This window comes from Phalacrocorax aristotelis, chromosome 11 (assembly GCF_949628215.1).
Source record: "Phalacrocorax aristotelis chromosome 11, bGulAri2.1, whole genome shotgun sequence".
NCBI classification, from domain to species: Eukaryota; Metazoa; Chordata; class Aves; order Suliformes; family Phalacrocoracidae; genus Phalacrocorax; species Phalacrocorax aristotelis.
This window is the reverse complement of record NC_134286.1, coordinates 24,673,569-24,699,231: the sequence shown is the minus strand read 5'-3', so window position 1 is coordinate 24,699,231 and position 25,663 is coordinate 24,673,569. Positions and strand designations below refer to the sequence as shown.

General features: G+C 61.2%; 1 protein-coding gene across 4 annotated transcripts; it reads left to right on the top strand.

The window, feature by feature from the left end:
- The first annotated feature begins 2,907 nt into the window (after window positions 1–2,907).
- LOC142063082 (diacylglycerol kinase delta-like) lies at window positions 2,908–25,593 on the top strand. Of its 4 annotated transcripts, none has more exons than XM_075106454.1 (30): window positions 2,908–2,962; window positions 3,953–4,197; window positions 13,867–13,977; window positions 14,093–14,173; window positions 14,410–14,514; window positions 14,718–14,850; window positions 15,059–15,165; window positions 15,592–15,717; window positions 15,863–15,965; window positions 17,907–18,069; window positions 18,154–18,262; window positions 18,431–18,570; window positions 18,711–18,795; window positions 19,291–19,382; window positions 19,641–19,740; window positions 20,054–20,294; window positions 20,609–20,710; window positions 20,809–20,908; window positions 21,388–21,495; window positions 22,057–22,153; window positions 22,234–22,341; window positions 22,483–22,596; window positions 22,771–22,905; window positions 23,000–23,166; window positions 23,313–23,430; window positions 23,528–23,614; window positions 23,717–23,833; window positions 23,923–24,034; window positions 24,552–24,682; window positions 25,140–25,592. In XM_075106454.1, exons 2-30 carry the CDS (start codon window positions 4,000–4,002, stop codon window positions 25,212–25,214), a joined length of 3,465 nt encoding a protein of 1,154 aa, XP_074962555.1. In that variant the 5' UTR covers window positions 2,908–2,962; window positions 3,953–3,999; the 3' UTR covers window positions 25,215–25,592. The 4 variants fall into 4 exon arrangements, with proteins under 4 accessions (XP_074962555.1, XP_074962556.1, XP_074962557.1 ...); XM_075106455.1 differs by having other exon boundaries at window positions 2,911–2,962; window positions 24,555–24,682; window positions 25,140–25,593; XM_075106456.1 differs by lacking the exon at window positions 24,552–24,682 and having other exon boundaries at window positions 2,911–2,962; window positions 25,140–25,572.
- Window positions 25,594–25,663: the final 70 nt, after the last annotated feature.

The window sequence follows — 25,663 nt, the reverse complement described above, 5'->3', positions numbered from 1 at the left end:
GGGGTGGACGCGTGCGCACGCACACGCGTGTGGGTGCATCAGTGCAGGTGTATGTGTGAGCACATGCATGTGTGGGTGGGCACGGGCGCACATTGGTGGGCACATACACGTGTCAGAGCATATGCACGTGCACGTTGGCACAGAAACACAGCAGGGTGCTTGTGCGCCCATGCATGTGCAGATGACATGTGTACAGGCATCTGTGAATGCATGAGAGCACACAACAGGTTAAATGCATGCACGCACCTGGGCGCATGTAGATAAATGGCTGAAAACATGCTGAGTGTGAGCATGTGGCTGCATGGGGGCACACAGGCACATGGATGTCAGTACACACAGCTGAACACATGCACACACAGGTAGAATGCATGCACGTGCATGTAAGCACACATGCACACACACTTGAGTACATGCCATGTGTGCTCACACACATGGACAGGGAGGAGCACAGCCCCATGCCGGGGAGCACAAGTGCAAGTGGTGAGCGACTACACTTGTGGGTGAACATGTCCACGTATGTGTGATGTGCACTTGTGAATGCATGCACACATGTGTGTGCGCAAGCAGGTAAGCAAATGCACAGGCAGCTTAAGAGCACATGAGTGAATGTGTGCACGTGTGGGTGAGTGTGTGTACCTGTGTGTGGGCAGGGCTGCTTGTGCAAGCCCATGTGTACAGATAACTGCAGGCACATGGGGTGGTGGATGGATGCATGCACATGTCTATGCCCTGTGACCTGTTCGAGACCTGCTTGCCCCTCCATGCAGCTCCCACTGCTGCCAGGCAGGATCATGGACCCAGGGCATGGGCGGCACGGCTGGACTGCTAAGTACCGGAGCCTTCAGCACTTGTGCTGGATGTGGCTGTGAGATGGGGGAGTCATGGGGATCCCTGTGTGGGACCCCACGGGAGCTGCAGACCAGCTGGGCTGTGCATTGTAGCATGCAGAGCTCCTGGGTCTCCCAGAGGTGCAGACAGAACCCAGACACACTGGGGTAGCCCCTGGGCCTGCTGTATGTTTCCCCATCACTATACATCTTTCCATTTTACAGATCCCCAGTCCATCCCCCTGTATCCTGCACCCCTGGTTCTAAGGGACCAGGAGCTGGGGGAGGATGAGAAAGTGGTGGGTAGTGATGCATCAATGAGAGCCAAGCCCTGCTCTCCCTGAACCACTGCCCCAAATAGGGAGTCCTGAAACGTGGACGTCCAAACCCTGCAGCAGCAGCACCCCCTGCCCCCTGCTTATTACAGGCTGAAGGGCACAGCCATGCACAAGGTGGGGGACAAGGAGCCCCAGGCCCCTGGGCGTAGCCCATCAGGTGGGTGGGCTAAGGTTTGGGGGGATGTTGGACTCTTGTCTCAGCCTGGCTGGCTGCCAGCATGGGGGTCCCAGAGCAGCAGTGGGTGAGGGCTGAGCACCGGGGCCACAGCACCCCATGCTGCTGGGCTGGGGCCCTGTGCACACTGCAGGGTGAAAAGTGGGGCCAGACTCTCTCTCCCTCCCAGTGGTGTGTTTGGGGGCACATCCCCATGTGTGCACATGTGTGCGAGCTCCATATGCACGCTCCAAGTCATGTTCCTATATTAATAGACCTTTGTGGGCTGTTTGCATGCATGTGCGCCATAGAATGGTTTGGATTGGGAGGGACCTTTGAAGACCACCTAGTCCAATCCCCCGGCTATGGGCAGGGACAGCTTTTACTAGATAATGTTGCTCAAAGCCCTGTCCACCCTGACCTTGAACACTTCCAGGGCTAGGTCATCCACAGCTTCTCTGGGCAACCTGCTCCAGTGCCTTACCACTCTCATTGAAAGTAATTTTTTCCTACGTCCAACCTAAACCTACCCTCGTTCAGTTTAAAATTTTTTCCCCTTGTCTTGTTCCTACAGGTGCTGGTAAAAAGTCTCTCTCTGTCTTTCTTAGTAACACCCCTTACTCAGTGAAAGTCTGCAGTAAGGTCTCCCCATGGAGCCTCCTCTTCTCCAGGCTGAACAACCCCAACTCTCTCAGCCTTTCTTCATAGCAGAGGGGTTCCAGCCCTTGGACCATCTTTGTGGCCTCCTCTGGACCTGCTCCAACAGGTCTGTGTCCTCCCTGTGCTGGGGACGCCAAAGCTGGACGCAGGGCTCCAGGGGGTCTCACCAGAGCAGAGTAGAAAGTCAGAATCCCCTCTCTCCACCTGCTGGCCATGCTGCGAGTAATGGACCCGCTTCTGGCTTTCTGGGCTGTGAGTGCGTGTTGCCGACTCATATAGTTTGTGTGCATGTGCGAGCGTGTGTACAAGTGTGTGGAAGCATCAGTGCGTGTGCTCACCCATGCCTGCGCATGCCCACGCATATGTGGCCATATGCACATATAGTTGCATGGAGGTGGTGCATGTGCTTGCCCACGCCTGAAGTGAGCATGCTGAGGCACGCATGGGCGTGTGCACACATATGTGCATGGCCACAGCGTGCCTGATCGCCCATGCTATGCGTATGCATGCCCTTGCCCGTGTGGGTGGTGCACACGTGTGTGCATGGCAGCAGTGCATGTGCACGCCCATGCTGGGGGTGTGCCCGCCCGTGCCCGCGTGGGCGGTGCACATGTATGATCACGGCAGCAGTGCATGTGCTTTCTCATGCCCATGCATGCGCCCGCCTGTGCCCGCGTGGGCGATGCACACGTATGTGCACGGCACCGGTGCGGGTGCTCGCCTATGCCCGCGCGGGTGCCCGCCCGTGCCCGCGTGCTCGGGGCCGTGCGTGGGCCGCCCGTGCCGCCGCGCGCGGTGCGCAGCAGCGCCCGCCGCGCCGGAGCAGGCCAGGGCTTGCGGCGCAGGGGCAGGGCCGGGGCTGCCTGCAGAGGCACATCCCGGCGGGATCGCGCTGCGGGGCCGGGGGGGCTGCGGGGCGGCGGGCGGGGGCCGGAGGAAGAGCGACCTTGCACAAGCGGCGGCGGCGGCTCGGGGTGTGCAAGGTGTGTGCGCGGGGGGGGGGGGGGGGGGGGGGGGGGCTGCTCTGCCTCCCCCCTCACGGCCGTGCTGCGGGATGCTCGGCGGAGACCCGGCACCCGGCAGCCCTGAGGTTGGAAGGGGGGAGTGCGAGGCCCGCAGCGAGTGGGTGGCCGACCCGTGGGGGGTACACGGGACGGCAGCGCTGCGGTGCCCTCGCTCCCCCACCCCTCCGCCCCGGCCCGAAACGCTTGTTGCTGCGCGGGGAGACGGCACCACGTTTGCCGGTAGCCGCGAGGGGGGCGGTGGAGTCGGCCCGCGGGAGCCGCGTGGGGCTGGGTACGGTGCCGTGGGGTGTCCCCTGGCCCGGGCACGGCAGCCCTGCAGCCGGCCAGGCTCGCTCGCCCAGGTAGGTGCCCCCGCAGCCCCCGGGATGGGCAGGGATGCCGTGGGGAGATGGCTTCCCCCGCATGCGGGGAGCCCCGCGCCGCCCCCCTCCATCCCACACCACCCGGAGCCACCTGCTTGGGACTGGCGACCTACCGGCGCGGGGCCGCGAGATGCTCCCAGCCCTTTCCGGCTGCCGGAGCAAGGCGGATGGCGGGAGGCAGCTGCTGCTTCTCATGGAGACACCCTCTCTTCCCCCCCCACCCCGGCCACTGAGGGCAGCCCGGCACCCTGGCGATGGGCACCAGAGGGGGGGCTGGCGCAGGCTGCGGCAAGGGATGTGTACCCTGATGCCAGGGCGTGGGGTGGTCACGGTCTCGCACCGAGGAGCAAGGGACCGTGTTCAAATGCCAGGCAGGGTGAGGAAAAGTTGGGACACCGAAAAAAGGCCAGGAAGAAAAACTTTGCCTGCAAGGAAGCCACCCTGAGTGGTGTTCCTGGGCGAGGAAGCGCCATCTCCCCTGATTTCCAGGACTGCACCTCCTGGCAGGCAGAGCCATAGAAGGTGAGGGGCCATGCGCTCCCTTTCAGGGCTCTTCCTCCACTCCTGCGTGTCCTTGTCCTTCCAGGGCTGTCACAGGAGGTGGTGGAGCCCTGAGCCAAGCTGGGTGGGAAGATGGCTGAGAAGCTGGTGCCTGGGGACCTGTTCCTGAGGAAGACCCGGGAATCCGTGTCATCCCTGGACTCGGACAAGCTGGCACCCATCTCGCCCGAGGCGGGTGGTGAGGAGTCATCTGACAGTGAGGGCGAACAGGAGGACAGTTCCCACAAGCTCATCCGGAAGGTGTCCACCTCTGGGCAGATGAGGAGCAAGGTCAGGGGTTCAGGGGCCTGGGGTGAGGGGCTGGCTGGTGCACGCGGTCTCTGGCAAGAACGGAGGCGGGAGGGGGGTTTCGCCTGCTCTGGGGTGTAAATCAGTGCCAGGCACTAGCTGTTCGCAGACCCAACCCAGCCAGTGCCCGGGGCAGTGCTAGGAGGGGTCTGGGTCCCTGTGCCTCTTGGAAGGGCACATGCAAAGTTGCACGCCCCATGGTGGCAGGGTCAGCATTGGTCCCATGGGGCTACAGAGCATGGGTTTTACCCCACTGTTAGGAGACAGGGTGTCTCCCATACCCAGACACCCCCCAATTGCCTTCATCCCATGATTGTGTCCCCTGAGTTCCCCTCACCTACCGCTGGGGAAAAGGGGCTTTTTCGGGAAGGCTCTGCCCCGTGGACGCTCGAGGTGTGAGATTTAGGGTCATTGTGGTGCTGTCGGCTCTTGGGATCCTGCACCTCACTGCAGGCAATGCATGTGTGGGGCCTGGTGGGTGGCAAAATGGAGCCGGCATCTTTCCCGGCGCCCCAGATTAATTTGGCTGTGCCAGCTCTCCTGTGGGCCGCTCTCTTGCAGCCTTCTGTAGATCCAGTCCCCTGTGGTGGTTTGCTGGGTGGATGGGGACACCTCTGAGGTTGGACGTGACACCCTTTTGCCTCCTGGCTGTTGGTATAAGGGCAGCTTGTGTGTGTGCGCGCAGCTTGCTCAGAGGAAGCTATTTTGGTAGGACCTACAAAAAATGGGGTGCAGTGCTTCCTTGCCAAACAGGAGTGGGTGGCCATGGGTCCCTTGTGGGGGGATGGTGAAATGGCCGGGCACCTCCTGCCTGAAGTGCAGCAAGAAATAACCTGGGCTGAATGGTCAAGTAGGAAGTGGGGAGAGGAAGGAGTTTTGGGGGAGACATTTTGGGGAGGGGGGAACCATGCATGACACAGGGAAGATGCTCTGGGCGATTTGCCAGGTGAGTGAGCCCGTGGCATCCACCTCCTGGCTGTGGGAAGGAGGTGACAGCATGAGTCAAGGTGGTGCCTGCAGTGCTGGCGGGCATGAGGGGGGCTGCCACACCATGGGGGACCTCGCCCCAGGGCTGTGCCAGAAATCCCCCTGCAGCCAGCTTCTGGCCCCAGCCGCCCCTCAGCAGGGATTTGGTGGCTCTGCCACCCCAGGGAGGGGGACAGCTGAGCAAACACCACAGGGGGATGCAGTTGTGGACCAGAGGGGTGCCCCCGGGCTCTGGTATTGGGTGCCGCGGGCATGGAGTGAGGCAGTGGGAATGGGGTGGTGTGCTGGGTCCGGTGACAGCTGAGGGCTGCTCGGGACTGGGGCGAGCTCCCCTCCCGCTGGTCCAGGCCTGACTGTTGTGCCAAGCCCAGCACACTGGCACGACGGGGGCATAGGGCATTTGTCCAGAGATGTGGAAGTGGCATGCTCCCAGCCTGGCACCGTGGGGTTTTCCCACTTGGCAAGAGACTTTTCCAGGGCAGGTGGTGCTTGGGGGGGCTCTTGCCAAGTCCCTCTGGCTGTTCAGGGAACACGCCTCAGTTTCCCCTTCTTTGGAACAGGCTGGCACCTCCTCTGCCCGCTCTGACCTGGCTGCCAGGTGGGTGCTGTGGGTGGTGCTGTGGGGGCACGGTACTGTGCGGGGGGCACAGTGGGAAGCCAGGCTGGTGGGCTGGGGAAGTTTAGCACTGTGTGTGAGTCCTTAGCACCCTCCCAGAGGGGCGGCAGGAGCCACTGGTGTTTGCCATGACAGAGGGGTTTGCCATGTTGTCGAGCATGGGGGACATCGAAGGGAGTCGTCAACGCGAGGAAACCCAAGAGATGGCCAGGCTGTGCCTGTGTCCTGCAGCAGCAGCAAAGACACAAAAGCATGCCCAGAGCTCCCAGCCCAGGCGTCAAAGCCCCTCTGTGCCATCAGAAGGTCTGGCCTCGCTGGCTGACAGGCTATGTGTGGGAAAAGGCTGAGCTGCCAGCTCCCTGCCTGCCGCGGCTGCTGCCCGCATCCTGCCCAGCGTCGGCAATTAGCCATGCAGGAGGTGATGCCGCGCAGGGTGCCGGGGGACGCGGGCGGTGTGATGGATGGGCAGGCAGAAAGGACGCGGCTGGGTTAACGGCCGCGGAGCTGGGAGGGAGGGGTGACAGACAGACAGGGCTGGTGCTGGAGGGGGCTGAGAGCAAGCCGTGTGTGCATCCCCCAAAAAACTAAGTGTTTTCAGTGTTAAGGTTCAGGGTTTTCCCTGAGGATTCCTTTGTTTTGGTCCAGATGGGCAGGACTGTGCTTGCCACTCTGGCTCCTCGCTGGATGGGCTCCTTTCTTCCCTGTGGAGATGCGGGTTTTGGGATGATTGCTGCTGCTACCCAGGTCGGGCTGTTCCTTGCTCATGGCTGTGCCGTGGCACATGTGCCGCCTGTCCCTCTGGCCATGGCCACAGCTGCAGGTGGAGGGATGGGGGGCATGTGTGACATGGCAGGCACCTTTCTGAGCCACTTCGACACCCTTGTGCACCCATGTGGGTTTGGGATGGGGGGAGCCATTGCCTGCACCCAGACTGGGGCAGGTACCCAATTAGCACATAGTTAACGATTGAAGGAGAGTCTAGTGCCAGGGCTGCAACTCCCAAGAGATGTCCAGGTTAGTGGGGGGTGGGTGGGCAGGCTGGCCTATTTTTTGGCTGTCAGTGGCTGGGGTGCTCGAGTGGGGTCTATAGGAGCCTGCCATGTTGGGGAGCTGGGAAGGTCGGGACCCCTACCCTACTGTGCACCCACACTGACTGAGGGGACCCCGGTACCTGGTGATGGGAGCTTCCCCCATGCCAGGGTGTTGTTCAGTCCCATGGGGACAGGAGGATGTAAGGATCATTTTGGGATCTGCTGAATTCTTCCTGAGTGCTGTCCCCCACCAAATGCCCATTCCCCCATCCCCTCCTCAAACCTCCCCATCAATCACATCTCCCCATTCCACACCCCCAGCTTGGCTTTCTCTGGGCTGTAATTGCCAGGGCTCCCCACGGGGCGCTTTGTGCCGCTTCTGCGCGGAGGCGGTGGGTCCATTGTGCTTGGTGACAATGACAGCTGCCAGGCGCAGGTGCCCTCGCTGGGCTGAATGGCCCCAGGACGGATGGGGTCTTGCTGCCGCCTCCTCCTCCTCCTCCTCACCACAGCTGGGGGCTGCTGGCTGCCTGACCTAGGTTTTGGGAATGCAGGGCAGAGTGGGAGGGGGATACTGTGATACCCCAGCACTGGTCCCCTTAGGGCTGGGCATGGAGGGAAGGGGCAATGGGGAAGGAAGGAGTGCCAGCTCTGGGGTGCATCAAGACATTTGAGGTGCTGGCAAACGAGGGGGGCACATCCTGCCTGTGTGGGCTGGGCACTCAGCTCCTGGTGCTGCCTCGGCACAGACTCTCCTGGCAGCAGCACAGAGGCAGGGAGAAATCGGCAGCTCTGCTTGGTTCGGCTCTGGCTGCAAGGAGCTGCAGCGAGTGACTGCTTCTGGGGTGCTTGCACCAGAGCCGGGGGCGGCTGCAGGCACCAAGCAGGGCATGGGGGTGTGCATGCCTGGGATAGGAGCATTGCCCATGGGGTGGACACAGTGTGCACAGGCAAGGCGGGCAGGGGCATGACTTGTCTACCATTTAGAAAGGGGGATCATGTTTGCAAATTTGTGATGCTGGGGTACATCACAGCCACTCACTGGGATTGGGGGACCTGCCAGCATCCTCCCGGGGTGCCGGAGGAGGTCAGTAGGCTTATTGGCACCCCAAAGGATGAGTGCTTCTGGTCCTTGCTGGAGGCACTGGGCACCCAGCAGGCTCAGGGTGTCCCATGGATGGGGTGAGTGGTGTCTGTGGATGTAGGAGTGTTAGAGCAGCTGTGGGAGGCTTGGTAGGGTGGTGCTGCAGAGCCAGGCTGTGGGAAGGGCTGCCCGCTGAGGGCCAGATCCTGGCCAAAAGACAAGGAAAGCAAGGTAGGGCCCCTGGGGCCAGGCCTGGAAACCTCCTTCCTGAAGCGGGAGGGTGGCACATGGCTCCTGGGCAGTGTGTCCTCCTGGCTTAACACTGGTAAGGGACTGGAGCATCTTTTGTACCAGGAGAGTCTGGGAGAGCTGGGGCTGTTCAAACTGGAGGAGAAGCTGGGGCCGGGGGTTCGCCTGCAATGTAGTTAGTTATTTGAAGGGGAGGGTGCAGCAAAGAGGGAGCTGGGCTCTTTTCAGTCGTGTTTGCCAGTGGGACAGTGGTCAAAAATGAAAAAATAAGAAATTCCATCTGAACACAAGACAACACTTTTTCTACCGTGAGATTGATCAAACACTGGCATTGGCTGCCCAGAGAGGCTGTGAAATCTCCATCTGAGGAGATATTCAGAACCCATGGGTTGAGTATCTCCATGATCCTGGGCAGCTCCAGGTGACTTCTCCTGGGCTCAACCCCAGAGCTCCCTGCCAGCCCCAGGCACGCCACGGCCAGCTGACACCGAAGCCCGTCTCCCCCCCAGCTGTGCCCTGCATTTCTCCTAGCCTGGTGGCATGTGTCCTGCTGGGGGCTGGTGAGGGGACCAGTTGGCCACTGGGTCACCCCCCGCAGTGGGACCATACTGCGAGGCACAGTGCCGCGGCCTGGGACTGTCCCTGCTGAGGATGCTGCAGCAAGGCGGGGGGGCTGGGCTTGCTGTTGTTGATCAGGCCTTGCTGAGCCGGTGCCTGGGGTGTAAAGATAGCCCCAGTGTCGCCAGCCGGATGTTTGTGAGGTTTCTCAGAGGCGCTGCCCTCTCCCCGCTCACATTTTCCATTATGCAAGCGCTGCTCTCACCCGTCAGCGGCTGGGCAGAGTGGGAGAGCTGCAGCAGTGCCCACCGGTACAAGGGCATGAAGGGCGGGGGGGACTGGCACATGGCGGGCTGGTGCGGGATGCCTGTCTGCAGGATGCTCAGGGACTGATGTGGATGTAGATAGGGAAGCACAAGCTCATTTCTAAAAAGTAGCTGAAGGACATGACTGCTGGAGTATAAGGTGTAAGGGGGATTGCCCTTCTGGGGGCTCCTTCCCTCATTCCCCTCCTCGTTAATCCTCTGTCCCCTTTTGATGGCCTTAGTGGTGCCTCGTGGCACCATGTAACGGCATGTCAAGACCAGGGCTGGAATCTCCCTTCAGGGATCCTCCCAGCACTGGGAAGGGGAATTTGGTGTCCTGCAATGGCAGCAGGCTACATCCTTGGGGACTGTGGATGCAGTCGAGCCTCTGGGGCTGTGGCACCCCCCAGGCACCAAGCTCCCCAGCTGACTGGTCCCGGAAGAGCTCTGCCATATCTCAAAGCCTGATAAGGTTTCCAACCATCTCCAGCGCACAGGGTGCCCAGCAGATGCTGGTGGCCCCGCGGCTGGGCTGTTTGCAGGGTTGCCAGCTCTCCCCCACTATCCTGGTACTGGCTGGCTCAGGAGGGGGATGAGCTCTGACCTGACTGGAACCTGGCACATGCCTGGTGGACTGCTGCATTTGGAAGAGGGTGGCTGCCCGGGATGATGCTGGTGCAATGCAGGTTGGTGCATTGGTGGGTGTTTGGTCCCCTCTACTCCTCCCTGGGCAAGGTGTTATGTTGCCATGGGGCCAAGCAGATCCCATTAGGAGTGGTGTAGGGCTGCAAGCTGGGTGAGCAGGCAGTGTGGTGCCCACCAGCGTGTGTGCCAGCATTCCTGAGTAACAGCCTTTCTGGCTCTTCTCCAGCAGCTCCTTTGCTGTCCAATCTGATCCCAACAGGAAAACCCTCCTGCCCCAGCTGTGGTCAAACCTGGCTGCACTACAGGCTTTTCCTGGGGTTAGCAGTGGCAGAGCTGGGAGAGTGGGGTGGGGGCTCAAAGCAGCACCCCAGGGCTCTGCCTTAAGGCTGAGGGAGAAGCTGGCATTTTGGGGTACATCCTGGCCTGGAAGAAGCCCTGCTGGGATGCAGACCTGGGGGAGGCAAGCTCCTCTGGGCTGCACTTCAAGTTCCCTTGACTATGCTGAGCACACAGCCAGCCCACAGCATGATGGCCCTTGGGGACCAGTTTGGTCCTGGTGGGATACATTGCTGGTGGCTGGCCATCCTCCCAGGGCTATTTTTAGCTGTGTCCCCTCCAAGACCCTGGTGCCGCTTGCCCTCTGCCAGCTGTGGCTGAGCCGGAGGTGGCAGTTTCTCCACAGTGGTTCCGTTCTTGCCTTCACCTCCCCATCCTGCATCTCCGGCCCCCCCCTCGCTGCCAGGCACAGGTGGTGCTGAGCTCCCCGGGCTGGAGAGAGCAGGAACAGTCCCTGAGATGGGGTAGGGCAGGGCTGGGGCAGAGCCCTGCACAGGGGAGCAGTTCTCTGGCTGCTGGCTGGGAAGTTTGCCCATTGCTCTGGGCATCAGCATGCCATCTCACCACGTCTGTTGCTGGGATGGAGCCAGTGTTGGCTTGGCTGTGGCTCCCTGCAGCACTGGCTAGGGCTTGCCGGCCAGAAAAGCTGTGGTTGGGGTGAGTGGAGGGCTAGGGCTTGCTTCAGGGTGTGGGTGGCACTCTGCACTCAGGGCTGTGCAGTGGCCAGTGCAGAGCTCCCACCCCAGTGGCTGGGGGTTGTCAGTGTCCCCAAAAGCTTTCCAGGAAGAAGAGGCAGCCCCTACCCTGTGCTGTGGGTGTGCGGCTTCTACTCCTGGGAGCTATATTGGGGTACCTAATAGCCATGTGCTGTAGGGGACTGTATTATTGTGGTGATGCTGGAGCCCTGGGTTTGTCTGTGGGGGAGCCAGCATGGCAGGGGCAATGCCACCCTGGCACATCCCGCCTGCCACTTGCCCCGAGTGCTGGCCTTTGTCCTCCCCACCCCTTTCCTGTTTGCAAAGGGGAAACGATAGGCTCGCTTAACGCTGCCCGCTGCACTGTGGCTTCCCACTGCGTGGTCAGGGCTGCTGGAGGCCTCGGCCATCAGGTGCCTCCCAGGTCTCCTCCTGTCCCTAGTGCCAAAAGCAGGGGTCCAGAGCTGCTGAGCCACTGGGGAGCTGCTCCCAGCACAGGGTGGCGCCAGATGCTCCTGGCTGAGACCCATGTGCAAAAAGTCGGGTATGTGGGGGTGGCTTAACCCAGTGAGACCCCCAAAACAGCACCCTGGGCAGAGCGACCTGTGTGACTGCCCAGGCAGTATGGCACAGCTGGGCTCCATGCTTTGTTTTGGAGAGGGGACCTGCCTCATTTTTCCCAGGGAGGGGGCTGGCTGCCTGGCCCCACACAGGCAACACTGGTACCAATTGAATCTGTGCCCCATCATGGCAACACTGGGGGTGTCGGAGCCTGGACAGGCAGCCGCACAAAACAGGGGTTTTGTGGCAAGATGCTGTGCATGGCGGGGCAGAGGGCTTGGGCTTTGCTGCCATGCCTGGGACACGCTGGGACTGTTTTGGGAAGCACCCAAGGGTGGACTTGGGGAGAGGTGCCCCCAAGCTTCTCTGCACCGGCTTTGCCGCCCCATGCTGGGATGCTGGTGATTAGTTAGTCTGCACTGGGTGGAAAAATGCTTTCCCCCCCCAGCCACAGCACTGCAAGTGTTATAAAACTCTTATGGGTGTGATAGTGGCAATGGTGGGGGCTCTGCCCTAGCCTGGGGCTGGCACAGTGCTGGTAGCCATGTTGCTGTCCCCAGAATGGCTGGGACTGTGACATCCTGGGGCTGGGTTATGCCTTGTTGCCAGTGGCTGATATTAGAAATTGCGGGAGTGGCCACAGCAGTGTGGCTGGGGGCAGTTCAGCTCCAGCCCCCTCACAGGAGGGGTTGCCATACCCCTGGGCAGCCTTCCTGGCTGTATCCTGCCACCCATGTGGCCCTGGAGCCAGGCAGAGCTGAGCACCCGCACCCCACAGCAGCGCTGGCTCCAGTCCCTGCTGTGATAGCTCTGAGCCACCATCACAGACCTGTCTCGTGTTCCTTCTCATCATCATCACGTTCTCCTGCTCCTCACCATCATGGACTCCCCAACGCTGTTCCTTGCCATCACATGCTGCCTGTCCTTTGCAGCAAAAGTAATGATTGCAGCAAATCCACAGCCTGTGTGTGCGTCTGCTGCATGCAAACAGATGCAGTGGAAGTGGTGTTTATGTCTAGATCCCACCTGGCTGTGGCAGGACCCTGCCCTGTTCCCTCCTGATGTGGGGCAGGGACTGCTAGGGTGCATGGTTTATATGTGCATTTGGGGGTTGCAGCTAGACGCCACTGAAAGGCCACATTCCCCTTGCTGGCTGTCTTGCAGTCTGGGCTTAGGGCAGCTCTGGGCTCACCATCTCCTCTGCGTGCTCTTGCGGCTGAGAGGCCAGGGAGGGGATGTGGTGAGTCCCTGGGTGCTGGTGTTGGGGATACCAGGGCTGTTTGAACCTTCACCGACTCTCACAGGCGGCATGGGGACCGACCACAGCCAAACCCTGTGCCAGTCCCAGCAGGGCAAAGTGTTGATAGGGAGCGATAAAGGCTTAAAACCTCCCTCTTTGAACTTGGGGCTGAAAGGTGGAAGAGAGCCGGGACATCCTGGTGTGTGTCCTGGGGGCCTCAGGCAGGGTAAGGCATTTGGGGGAGCTGAGGCCGGGGGAGCGCCCCAGGTGGGGTTTTGGCTTCTTTGTGACCTTGGAGGTTGCTGGCCGTCTCATTTGGAGCTGTGGGGCAGTGGGGGGCCTGTGTGTTTACAGGCTGGTGGGCACCTGGGTGCCATCTCTTGCAACACATGGGCTGGGCACGGGTGTGCAGAGCCCTGGGGCAGCAGTTGTCTCACGATGCCTGATGCCCTCTGTACCCAGTGCTAATTTGCCGTTAAATGTGCTTTGTCGTGGTGTGCCGGGATCTGATACAACCGCTGTTGCGGCTAATTGCAGAGGAGCAGCTGAATGGGGCTGTTGGTGGTGTTTGAAGAAGATACAATCAAAGATTAGGCAGTAAAAGAGCATCTCTGCCACCCTCCTCGGCACAGGCTCGTAGCTGGGTTGCAAACACTAATTAATTGAGCCTTGTAAACACCACTGTGAGGAGGGTAAATATTGGCAGGTGCTGTGGATCGGGGAGGGCAGAGGGCGGGCGGCCAGCCTGCAGGAATGCACTGCACTGCAAGGGGATGCTCTGCCTGCCGTGGGCTGCCCTTGGCGCCAGGTTTTCCCCTCTGGGGGCTGCAGGTCCCAGGCAGGGCTGGCTGCATCGCAGCTGTCTGCTCCCCAACTTAGCAAAGAGGCTGGGCCTGTGGTGCCTGGGTAATGCCACCTCCAAGATGCAGTCCTGGTGGCTCTGGGGCAATGGTGTCACCTCCAGGGGAGCTCTTCTGGCCCCAGCTCTGCCCTTGGCTTCCAGGGAGCTGCAGCAGGTTGAGGCTCTCTTGGGTGCTGCTCTGGGAATGGGGAGGAGGTGACCAGCAGCGGTGGCTCTGTGCTGCTGGAGACTTCCAGCCACTGGCACTGTGGTACCCGGTAGCATCCCCCTGAATCACATAAAGTGCCCAATGCCCAGGGTATGGCAGATGATGGACATCATTTACCCTGCTACATCCAGCACAGTGTGAACCCCAGAATGTCCCATCTGTGCTCTTGGGCACTGCTTAGGTCCTGGGGACCCACAGACTGGTGTCACTGGAGGGGGGGTGGCTTTGGGGGTCCTGAGGGCTGCGGGAGCTCATGACCCTGTGGTCTCTGCAGAAGAGCGTGAAGGAGGGGCTGTTGCTGAAGCAGACAAGCTCCTTCCAGAGGTGGAAGAGGCGATACTTCAAGCTGCGGGGCAGGACGCTCTATTATGCTAAGGATGCCAAGGTAGGCGTGCGGGGCCACTTCCAGCATGCTCAGCTGGGGGGCTTGAGCTTGCAAGCCCAGGGAGGAGCCCAAAATCCCTGCCTGGTGGACTGGGGCTTCGGTTTCTCCCCCACAGTCCCTGATCTTTGATGAGGTGGACCTGTCCGATGCCAGTGTGGCCGAGACCAGCACCAAGAACATCAACAACAGTTTCACGGTGAGGGAGGTGCAGGGCTACCTGCCGTGCCCCTCCACCTCAGCATCTCATGGGGAGGCACCAGAGACCCCTCTCCTCCCCTCAGAGCTTTGGGGCACCCCACAGCATGGCCTTGCATCACTGGCATCACTGGCACCAGTGGTGGTGTGCCAGGGTTTGCTGGGGGCTGCTCTTTTGGGGGCTGGTTGGCTCTGGGTAGGCCTTACAAGGGGACACAGGGACAATGGCTGTTGCAGGTGATCACGCCATTCCGGAAGCTCATCCTGTGTGCAGAGAACCGGAAGGAGATGGAGGACTGGATCAGTGCCCTAAAATCTGTCCAGAAGTGGGAGGTCCATGAGGTGATGTGGGCAGGGGGCTGCGCGGGTGCTCCTCTGTGAGTGGGTACCCCTCAGGAGCCTGGGGTGCCTTTGGCTGCTGGACCGGAGCTGCTGCCCTTGGCGCAGCCCCGTGGGGAGGACAGGAGCCAGGAGGGGGCTAGGAAGGAGGGACTGCCAGCTGGGGGTCCCAGGGGACTAATGGGGCAGGGCTGTGCCCCCAGCAGGCCACACAGTTCAACATGGAGCACTTCTCGGGCATGCACAACTGGTACGCCTGCTCCCATGCCCGCCCCACCTTCTGCAACGTGTGCCGCGAAGCCCTCCCGGGGGTTACCTCCCATGGCCTTTCCTGCGAAGGTCAGTGCCAGGGTTCTGCTGGGGGTGAGCTGGGGCTGGGACTGGGGTGGGGACCCTCTCTGAGGCTGGCCTGGAGCCGGAGGGTTGCATGGGAATGTCCACCGGCTGCTGGCACGCCATTGTCAGCAGCTGCAGAGATGCTGGGGACCAGGACTGTGCATCCTTTGGGGACTGTCCCTGCTCCTCACCTGCTACCCTCCCTGTGCAGTCTGCAAGTTCAAGGCACACAAGCGCTGTGCTGTCAGAGCCACCAACAATTGCAAGTGGACAACTCTGGCCTCCATCGGGACTGAAATCATCGAGGATGAGGATGGGGTAAGCAGAGGAGTCCCCACGGGGGACCCTACAGGACAGAGCCACCATCAGAGCTGGCCTTGCTGTGCCCAAATCAGGAGCGGGGGCACCCTGGCACCCAGCTGTTCCCTGCACTGTGTGACCTCTGGGCTCGGCTCTGTGGGGAGATGGCCTGGGGACACCTCCTCTGCCATCTGGCCTCAGGATCCCTTATTGGTCTCCAAGTGGGGCCACCCCAAACATTTGCTGGGGACATCCCTGCCCTGTCCCATGCACTGACAAAAGGGCATGGGAGGGGTCCCAGGGCTGCCTTGCCCTGCTGTGGGGCATCATCCCATGCCCACCTCTTCTGTGGTGCCTGGGGAAGGGGATGGCCCATGTCACTGTCTCTCAAGTGCATGGGGGTGGCAGGGGTGATGTGCCATTGGCAACTGTCCCTCTCTGCAGGTGGCCATGCCCCACCAGTGGCTGGAGGGGAACCTGCCTGTTAGTGCGCGCTGTGCTGTCTGTGACCGGACTTGTGGCAGTGTCCGAAGGCTGCAGGACTGGCGATGTCTCTGGTGCAAGGCCATCGTAAGGATGTGCTTGTTCCTGTCCCCCCCGCCCCATGGCACAGACAGCACTGCCCCTCCTGGGTGCATCGCTGGGGAAACTGAGGCTGGGGGCTTTGGTGCTCCATCCCCTGGTCTTGATTATGCACACGTCCCTGTGTCCCCAGGTTCACAGTGCCTGCAAGGAGCTCTTTGGCAAGAGGTGCCCCCTGGGCCAGTACAAAGTGTCCATCATCCCGCCAACTGCCTTGAACAGCATTGATTCGGATGGTGAGCCATGGAGGGGACAGGGCTGGGCTGCAGGTAGGGGGGGACAGGGCTCTGAGCTCCTCTGCAGGCTTGACTTGTGGCACTGTGCCTGCTTTCCTGTGGGGCATGAGGAACACCACCATCAGTAGGCTCCAGAGTCAATGCCTGTTCCTGCTGCACCCTTGGTTTAAGGCTGCTTCTTGCCTTGCGCTCTGCCCCAGGGCTGCGGTGGTGCCATGCTTTGGGGTGGCACTTCTTCTCCATGTGTGGCTTCAGTTGCTCCTGCCAGGCTACCTCTCGCAGTGGCCCTGGTCATGGTCCCTCCACGCTGGGGTCAGAAGTGCAAGCCCTGAGCCCCTGATGTGGAGTGCCCCCCCCGTGCACCCCAAAGGTTCAGCAACTTGCAGGACAGGATGAGGGCCTTGCTTTGGTTATTTCTTAGTGTCTGAACCTCGACTGGTTGTTTGGTAGCACAGAGCACCGGTTCCCCTTGGCGTGGGTGGCTGCGGGGCGCTGCGGGGAGAAGCAATGCGCAGCCCAAGGGTCTCCCCCGCCATCTCCCTCACCCTCTCTGGAGGGGCCCAGCTGGCCTCCACCAAGCAAAATCTGTTCTTCTCCTCCGGATATTTCTTTCCCTGTTCTTTAATGATTTTCACTGCTCAGCTCAGCTGGTGGCTCATCTGCTTCTCGTTACTCATTGGGATGCTGTCAGGGTAACCATCATGCGGCTTCTCCAGCTTCAGAGCCATGGCTGCTCGTGGCTGCCTCCCTGATAGCGTCTCTGCCCTGTCCCTCTCACAGCAGCCCAGTCAACCAATGCTGGCGCAGCTGCGGGGCCAGCAGCTGTGGCTGCTGTCGAGCCCTACTGGGCTCTGCTACTGTGGGAAGCAGCCTGGTGAGGCCTCAGCCCCTCTCCTCCTGTGCTGTCCCCCCACTGGCGTACGGGTGCCTCTGGCAGCGGGCTCTTCCGCAGCAGCCCACACTCTGACTCAGCAGCCCCTGGTGTTTTGCGTTGCTGATCTACTCCACTCAGCCGGGTTGGGAGCGGAGATCGAGCAATGCCTGCGCCGCGTAGCTGTGGGGGTACTGCTCCTCATGCATTGGAGGCACCGGGGAGCCTGGTCACACCCTGAGGGGCTCTGGGTGCAATGGCCGGGGGGCCGGTGCCAGCGGCAGTAAGGGCCGATGCTTTCCCTGCTGCAGCATCACCAGGTCTGCCAAGGGAAGAAGCCAGCGGGCACCAGCCCATGGCCCAGGATGGCCAAGATGTACCTGAGGCGGGTGCAGGCTCCGGGCCAGATATCGATCCTCCTCTGCCTCGGGTACATTTTATTCCCCATCTAATTTCTTTAAAAGCACAGTGCTGGCTGCCAAGCCTCCCGAGGCTTCTGCGTCATTCGCACCCACCCCGCCAGAGTCCTGGTAGGAGCAGGTGGCAGAGCTGAGGGTGACAGTACAGCCCTCCGGAGCTGCAGCTGGTCCTTTGTGGTCATGCTGGCTGCCAGTGCCACCCCTGAGAGCACCCAGGGGGGAGTGTGCCCAGTTTGCATGTGGTTTTGCTGGGTCAGTCCCAGCTGGGCTGTTGGCATGGCAAGGAACTGACTCTCCTGTGTGCCACCACCACTGCCCCTTTTGGAGTGGCAGGCTGGGGACACAAGTCAGCTCAGTGACACACTTTGTGCCTGCAGGGACAGTGATGGAGCAGGAGCCTAACTTGGATCTGCCCTAGTGCTAGCCTTGTCTATTCCCATCCCCATTGCCATCTCTTACTCTTCCTCACACCCCTCACCATCCCCCAGGCACCCCAATCGCTGTCCCTCCTGCCTGGCCCCAGTACCCTGCGGGTCGGGCACAGCAGTCAGGGTGTCCATGCAGCCTCTGCTCTCCTAAGGCATCTCCATCAGTGTTCTTGGGGGGGGTGGGAGCTGGGGCCGGGGGCTCACGCGCTTGGGCTCACCACAGGTTTCTGGAAGGCCACCTGCCCCTCGACCTGCTCCAGCCCTCTCCTGGCCTTTGTCAACTCCAAGAGTGGGGACAACCAGGGAGTCAAGTTTCTGCGCAAGTTCAAGCAGTTCCTCAACCCAGCCCAAGTCTTCGACCTCATGAATGGGGGCCCACACCTGGGGTAAGCACTGGCCTGGACACCCCAAGGTGGGCCCAGCGGCTACCCAGCACAGCCCCCAGCCCCTCTCTCCTGTTCCCGCCACAGGCTGCGCCTCTTCCAGAAGTTCTCCACCTTCCGGATCCTGGTGTGTGGGGGGGATGGCAGCGTGGGCTGGGTGCTCTCTGAGATCGATGCCCTTGGTCTCCACAAGCAAGTGAGTGGGAGTGCTCGGCATCGTTGGTGCGGGCTGGCACCATCCCCAGTGCCAGCACCCCACCGTTTGCACCGGGGTGCTGCAAGTGATGGGCATGGTGGGGTTGGGGGTGTCGTGAGTGCCCTCGGGGGCTGCTCTGAGGCCCCCCCACCTGTCCTTCTCCCACAGTGCCAGCTGGGTGTCCTGCCTCTGGGGACTGGCAATGACCTAGCGCGGGTGTTGGGCTGGGGCAGCCTGTGCGATGATGACACCCAGCTGCTGCAGATCCTGGAGAAGCTGGAAAGGGCCACCACCAAGATGCTGGACCGGTGAGCATGGTGCAGGGCAAGCACCTCTGCTCCCTGCCCTGCCTCGGCGACTCTCGGGCAGCCTGTCCTTGTTCCCTGCCCACGTGTCCCTGTGCCGGGGTGCCAGGAGGTGGCAGGCAGCTGTGGTCTCTGCTTGGCAGGTGGAGTGTGCTGACCTACGAGGCCCCCAAGCAGTCTCCCCCGTCCCTGAAGGAGGAGGAGGAGAATGGGGACTCCAACATCCAGGTGGGCACTGTTGGGGACTGAGGGCTTGAGCTGGGGGAGGGCAGGCTTGGGGGCAGGTCCCCGCTCACCCCACCAGCTTATTCAGGGGCATGCAGGGTGGGATTGCACAGGGAGATGTCATGCTGGGTGTCCCTGGGGACTGGGGCTGTGAGGGGGCTGGCAGCCAGCTGTGTGCAATGAAATGAGTCTGGCAGGTCTCAGCTGGCACATGCACTTGGGAGCAGGCAGCAGGATGAGGTGGAGCTGGCCTGCTACCGGCAGGCTATTTTAGACTCTTCTGTGTGCTCCCCGTCAACCCCTTGCCTGAGTTTCCTTCCTGCTGTGGCTGAGCATCCCGTCTGCCTGGTGGCATGGGCACAGCTGCCCTTTGGGCTGGGAGAGCAGGCTGAAGAGGGCTGTTCATCCCCAGGCCAGGGCTGGCTGGGCAAGGCTCCGTCCTGGAGCAGGGCACCCAGCAGGGTGTCATGGCTCCAGCTGTCCTCTGTCCCCTGCCAGGCCCAGATCTCCCACTATGCTGACTCTGTTGCCTTCCACCTGGCCAAGATCCTGGAGTCGGACAAGCACTCGGTGGTGATCTCATCTGCAAAGTAAGGAGGGGGGTGCCAGAGCCCCTCTGCTGGGCAGGGAGCATGTGCCCAGGGGTGCTGAGCCCACTGCCCCCCAGGCCAGGCTGTCCTGTGTCTGGCCAGTACCAGCCATCAGCTGTGCTGGTGCCTGACAGATAACCCCAGCACTGTCCCTCTGGTGCAGGGGGGCATTATCCCAACAGCCCCTCACAGGCTGGCATCTGTGCCTGGCTGGTCACGCCGTGCCCCTCTCCACCCGCTTGCTGCTTCCTTTGGCAGGTTCCTCTGTGGCACCGTTAATGACTTTGTGGCTGAAGTTGGCCGGGCTTACAAGAGGGCAACAGAGAACAAGCAGGAAGCCGAGATGATGGCGCGGAAGGTGGCTTGCAGGGGAGCCAGAGAGCTGGGGTGTGCTGGGTGGTACAGTCCCGAGGCAGTGGAGGGGCTGGCAGAGTCTGCTCAAGTGGCCTGTGCCCTTGCTGTGCTTGGGGTGCCCAGGCACTCGGGATGTCCTGGCAAGCATGGGGTACCCAGGTATATGGGGTGCCTAGGCAAAGATGGGGTGCCCTTGTGCTCAGGATGCCCAGGTGCTGCAGCTGCCCAGGCAAACATGGGGAGGCCAGGGAAGCACCCAGCACTGGCAATGAGCGGTGGCTTGTGCCAGGGTGCTCAGAGTGGTGGGTGTCCCGCAGTGTGCCATGCTGAATGAGAAACTGGACTCACTGGTGCGGGAGCTGAATGAGGAGGCTCAGGCCGTTGTGGTCCCTGAGGGAGTGGCACAGGCCACCTCTGCCGACACTAAGGACCAGGAGAAAGGTGGCAGCTTCAACCCCAGCCCCATGCCTCGCATCTTCAAATCCAAGGAGCAGCTCATGCTGCGGGCGAACAGCCTGAAGAAAGCCCTGCGGCAAATCATTGAGCAGGCAGAGAAAGGTGAGGGGGTGGTGGGGGCTGGCAGCTCACGTGACGCTGCAGCAGCCTGGCACGGGCTGCGGAGCCACTGCAGCTTGTTGCTGGACCCGTGCCTTGGTTTCCCCATCTAAATCCTTGGGGTGAACAGCAGTGCTGCTCAGTCCAAGGGCATCAGCTCTTCTCTGATGCTTGGTGTGGCTGAGGAAGGTCCCCAACATAGAGCAGAGGTGGCACCCTGGGCCCTGTCTGGCACAAGCCTCAAGACTGACCTGTGGAGGGGTCACAGGGCCATGGAGCTGCCCAGGACTTGCTGTCATGCCCTTCTTTGCATCCAGCTGTGGATGAGCAGAACAAGCAAACCCAAGCCTACCAGGGCAGCACGGGCCCCAGCAAGAAGGACAGCTCAGAAGAGCTCAACAAGGAGGAGGAGAGGCTCAGTAAGATGCCAGTGGAGCATGTGCCTTTTTGGGGGGGCATGAGGGTGGGCTTAGCATAAAAGACAGTTCAACTGCTGCCTCTTTCCTCCCCTGGCCAGGCTCCCGGCGGGAGACAGTGACCTCTGCATCTTCCTCTGTCATCCTGGACCGGCCAGACACCTTCGGCAGCTTGCAGTTCCCTGAAGATCCCAGTGCCATGTGAGTCTGGAGTCCTGCCTACGCTGGGGCCCCTGGCCCACCCTCGCTGCCCATTGCAGAGTGGAAGCAGAGTTAGGACCATGCTGCCTCTTGGAGATGGCACTTTCCTGCCAGTGTGGCATCCCTGGTGCCCAGCCCTCCCTGGCCTGGTGATGCTCAAGCTGGGGAAGCCTGCATGTGCCCGGTGCAGGGTTTCTTGCTGCCAGCCCCTTGGCCAGCACCGTGCTCATGCTGGGAGCCTGAGGCTCACCCCCTGCCCAGTACAGGCAGGTCCTGTGTGTGCCACGGGTGTCCCACCATGGGGACTGAGGGTGCTGCAGCCATTTCTGCTGGCTTGGGTCAGGCTTCCCAGTGCCAGCTCCTCTGGGAGCTCACACTGCAGCTCCGGCAGGTTTTATACGCAGTCCTCCAGTGTCAGCCCAGTGGTTGCCTGTGTGCAGCTGCCTCCCAGCTCCACTCGCCTTGTCTGCTGCTTTCAGCCACTTCTCGGAGAAATGCGTCATGAATAACTACTTTGGCATTGGCCTGGATGCGAAGATCTCCCTGGAGTTCAACAACAAACGGGATGAGCACCCCAAGAAGTGCAGGTTGGCTGAAACCCCCAGATTCCCTGGGAAAAAACATGTACCCCCCCCGCCCCAGCTCCCCAGTGCCCAGAGCAGGAGGGACTGTCAGGATGCCAGGAGCCATGGGGTTGACTCAGGGCTGCCGTACTTGGCTGGGGACCCGTTCCTGTGGCAAGTTTTCCACCTGCACTGTGTGTTGGGGTGAGGACCCCTGGGTGGGTGGCAGATTGCAAACACCCTGGGAAGGGGGAGGGCTGCTGTGAGGCTCCAGCTGCTGATGCCACCCCAGGCACGTGAAGGGGCACAGGAAGGTTTGGTGGGATTTACCCACTCTACGCCTGGATGGAGGAGACACTGCCATGCCACCATGGAAGGGTGCACATCTGGGTGCCACATGCTGCAGCCTGCATCTCCTGGGAGGCAGCAGGCAGCCCCCCTCTTCTGGGAGTAGGGAAACTGAGCAGCTGCAGGGCTGGTGTCTGGGCTGGCTCATTCAGCCCAGTTCCCCAGGGAACGCGCAGAGCCTGGGGCAGGCAGAGGTGAGCCCACAGCCCCTCTCACCTGGCTCACTTTGCCTTGCAGCAGCCGCACCAAGAACATGATGTGGTATGGGGTGCTGGGCACGAAGGAGCTCCTGCAGCGTACCTACAAGAACTTAGAGCAGCGGGTGCAGCTGGAGGTACAGGGCCGGGGGAAACAGGGATGGGGTGGGGGGGGGCAGCAGCACAGCAGCCCCCCAGGCTCAGCCCTCTCTTGCAGTGTGATGGGGTCCCCATCTCGCTGCCCAGCCTGCAGGGCATTGCTGTCCTCAACATCCCCAGCTACGCCGGGGGCATCAACTTCTGGGGAGGCACCAAGGAGGACAATGTGAGTGCCAGCGCCGTGGGGTGGGGAGGTAGCCCCTGGGCAGGGGTCTAGGGTGTCCTTGCACTGGGCACACATAGGGGGAAAAGCTGGGTCCCAAAATGAGCCTGATTTGGAGGTCTCACTTGTACTGGTCCTCTACAGAACTTTGGGGCTCCATCCTTTGATGACAAGAAGCTGGAGGTGGTGGCTGTCTTTGGCAGCATCCAGATGGCTGTGTCACGGGTCATCAACCTCCAGCACCATCGCATTGCGCAGGTATGGGCAAAGGACCCTGCATGGTGCCAGAAAGGTTTTTGGACACCAGTGGAGCCTGGGGAGGTGCAGCTCAGCTGAGCTCCTAGCTGGGACGCTTTTCAGCCCTGGTACAGGAGCTGAAGCCAGTGACACAGTGCCAACCGCAGTGCTAACCCCAGGCTGTCTGCCCCACAGTGCCGCATGGTGAAGATCACTATCCGGGGAGACGAGGGTGTCCCTGTGCAGGTAGATGGAGAAGCCTGGATCCAGCCACCCGGCATCATCAAGATCCAGCACAAGAACCGAGCCCAGATGCTGACAAGGGACCGGGTGAGCTCGGGGTTGTAAAGCTGGTGCAGCAGGGCCATGCTGGGGCACAGGGAGGAGTGACAGGCTGAGGGGAGGCAATCGCCATCTGCCACAGGCATTTGAAAACACCCTCAAGTCCTGGGAGGACAAGCAGAAGGGGGAGAGCTACCGAGCAGCTGCCCGGCCGCGGCTCAGCTCCCAGCAGTCCATGGAGTACCTGACGGAGGAGGAGAGCAGCCTCTTGCAGCAGGTCTCGCGGGTTGCAGAGACCCTCATCGCCAGGTCAGGCTGTGGGATGGGGGATGTGGACAATGCAGGGTTGGGGGGAGCTTTGCTGTGGCCACCCAGAGCTACAGGGGTCTCCTAGTCCTGTGCTGCCTGTCCAGCCGTGGGGGAGCCCTGGCAACTCCAGCCCCTCTCGCCTGCAGGATCCACGAGGCAGCCAAGGCTCACAAAGCTGTGGAGCAGGAGCTGGCACATGCTGTCAACACCAGCTCCCTGGCGCTGGGTGAAGCCCTCTCCAGCAAAGCCACTGGCACCTCGGAGGTAAGCTAGGACTCTGCGGGGGGTGTGCAAGGCAACCTTCCTTTGGCCACCCCAGGGCCCTGCTGCTCAAGGGGTCACCCCTCCATGCGTCCCCCAGTTTCTCAGCAGGAACGCAGCTGTGGAGGTGGTGCTGAGCATCAAGGAGCTGTATGCTGAGACCAGAGCATTTCTGGAAGGGAAGGTGGTGAGTGGCAGGGGCTGAAGAGCACCCTGAGCCCCCCTGGGTGCCCTCAGCTGGCACCTCTGAGGTGGCAGCAGGCCTGGGGATGGTCCCTGTCCCCCACAGCTGGACTCGCCACAGGAGGAGGAAGCACTGCATGGCCCCCTGAGTATGCTGGGCCAGGAGCTGCAGAGGCTGCTAGACATCCACTGGCTGGGGCCCATTGCCCACCCTGCTGAGGAGGTGGGTGCCCAGGGACCTGGGGGTGGGGCATAGCTCACCAGGTGGACCCAGGGGTGCTGTAGCACCCCACTCAGCCTGGCTTCTTGCAGGAAAGCACCAGCAGTGCCAACAAGGGCAGCTTTAAGCTTCGCCTCAATATCCCCAAGCCCAGGAAGGACAAGGACAAGGTGCAAAAGCAGAAGACCAACAGTGTGCTCCCAGGTAAAGCAGGTGGTACACCAGGGAGGGAGACAGGTACAGCCCACACTGGTAGGGACCCCCATGTGCTGACCTGTCCTCCAGCCTCCTGTCCTGGGCATGCTGTGGAGGGACCCAGGGCACACGCTGGCTGCCTGGGGATTGTCACCTTTGTCATCAACACCCCCTTAGAGCTTAGTTTTTCTGCTGATGGACATGCAGAGTCCCCTAGCCCTGTAACTGCACCACCACTGCAAGAAGGGGGCTATGGTACAGCTCAGCCCTTTCGGTACATCCCTGCCCCAGGGCTGGGGAGGTCGTGTCGAGGGCGAGAGGCTTGGATGCTCAGTAAGCTGAAAAGAGAAACTGCTCTATACCTGAGCCTGCTGTGGTCTCTGACTCTGGCAGAGCTGGGGATGGGAGGAGGGGATGCTGGCTGCAGCCTGCCACCACCGCTGCCCTTGGCTGCCTGCTGCCTGTCCTGCCATGTCTGGCTGTCTCCACGGGGGCCCAGTCCACCTCTGGTTTTCCTTCCTGCTAGCAGACAAGTGGGGCTCCGAGGAGGTGGCAGCTTGGCTGGAAGCACTTGGTTTAGGGGAATACAGAGACATTTTTGTCCGGCATGACATCCAGGGCTCTGAGTTGATCCTGCTGGAAAGGAGAGACCTGAAGGTACAACCCCCCACTTGTGCCCTCCTGAGGGAACCCCCAATCCTGGGGAACTCAGTATCCTCCATAGCTCCTCTTCCCATCCCTCGTGGTGGTGGGGGAAGGCAGGTGCTGACCCCGCACCTGGCTCCAGCCCCACAGGGCTGAGCTTGCGCCACTTGCTTAGCTTGCATGCAGGGGCTGGAAGCAGGGGAGGGGGGGTGGCCCTGGCCCAGTGGCTTGCAAGGCTCTGTACGCCTGCCCAAAACAGGATCAACGGCACTATACCCTCCCCTGCACCCAGGAATGGGGACATTCTTGCAAGAGGACAGAGGGCTTCTAGCAAGGATAACGCTCTGGCTGGGAGAGCATGGGGAGCTGGGTGTTGCAGCTTTGTCCTCTGCCCTGTGGCTTCCCTGCCAGCAAATGCTGAGGGTTGGCCCGCTACGAGCGCATCAGCTCCCCTCTCTCCTTTCTGCAGGACCTGGGGATCACCAAAGTGGGCCACATGAAGAGAATCCTCCAGGCCATTAAGGAGCTCAGCAACCCACCCTAGGCCAGCAGCAGGGCAGCAGCCCAGCCCACATGCTGGGTGCTGCACGTAGCATCCAGGTGTCTGGCTGGGGGGGCTCCAGGTCCCTGCCATGCCCCATGTGTGTGGAGCGCCCCTGCTTGCCTTGCTTTGTCCGTTTGTCCCCCGGTGTCCCTGGAGCCACTGCTTCTCCCTGAGCCTGTGGGGCTGGAAACACTAAAGCCAAGGTCTAGCACCATAGGCAACATGGCATGACCCCCCAGTCCAGCCCCTTAGCAGTGTCACTACAGGAGCTTGGGCTGCTATATGTGCACCCAAGCTGGGGCCAAAGCAAAGATCCCCCTTCCCCACATGGATATTTAAGCTGTGTAAATATTTGGAGAAAAGATACTCATTGCTGCTGCTTGTGTAGTGTCATTACTTAGGGGAAGGAGAGGGGTACAGGGAGGGTGATGAGGACCTAGTCCCTTCAC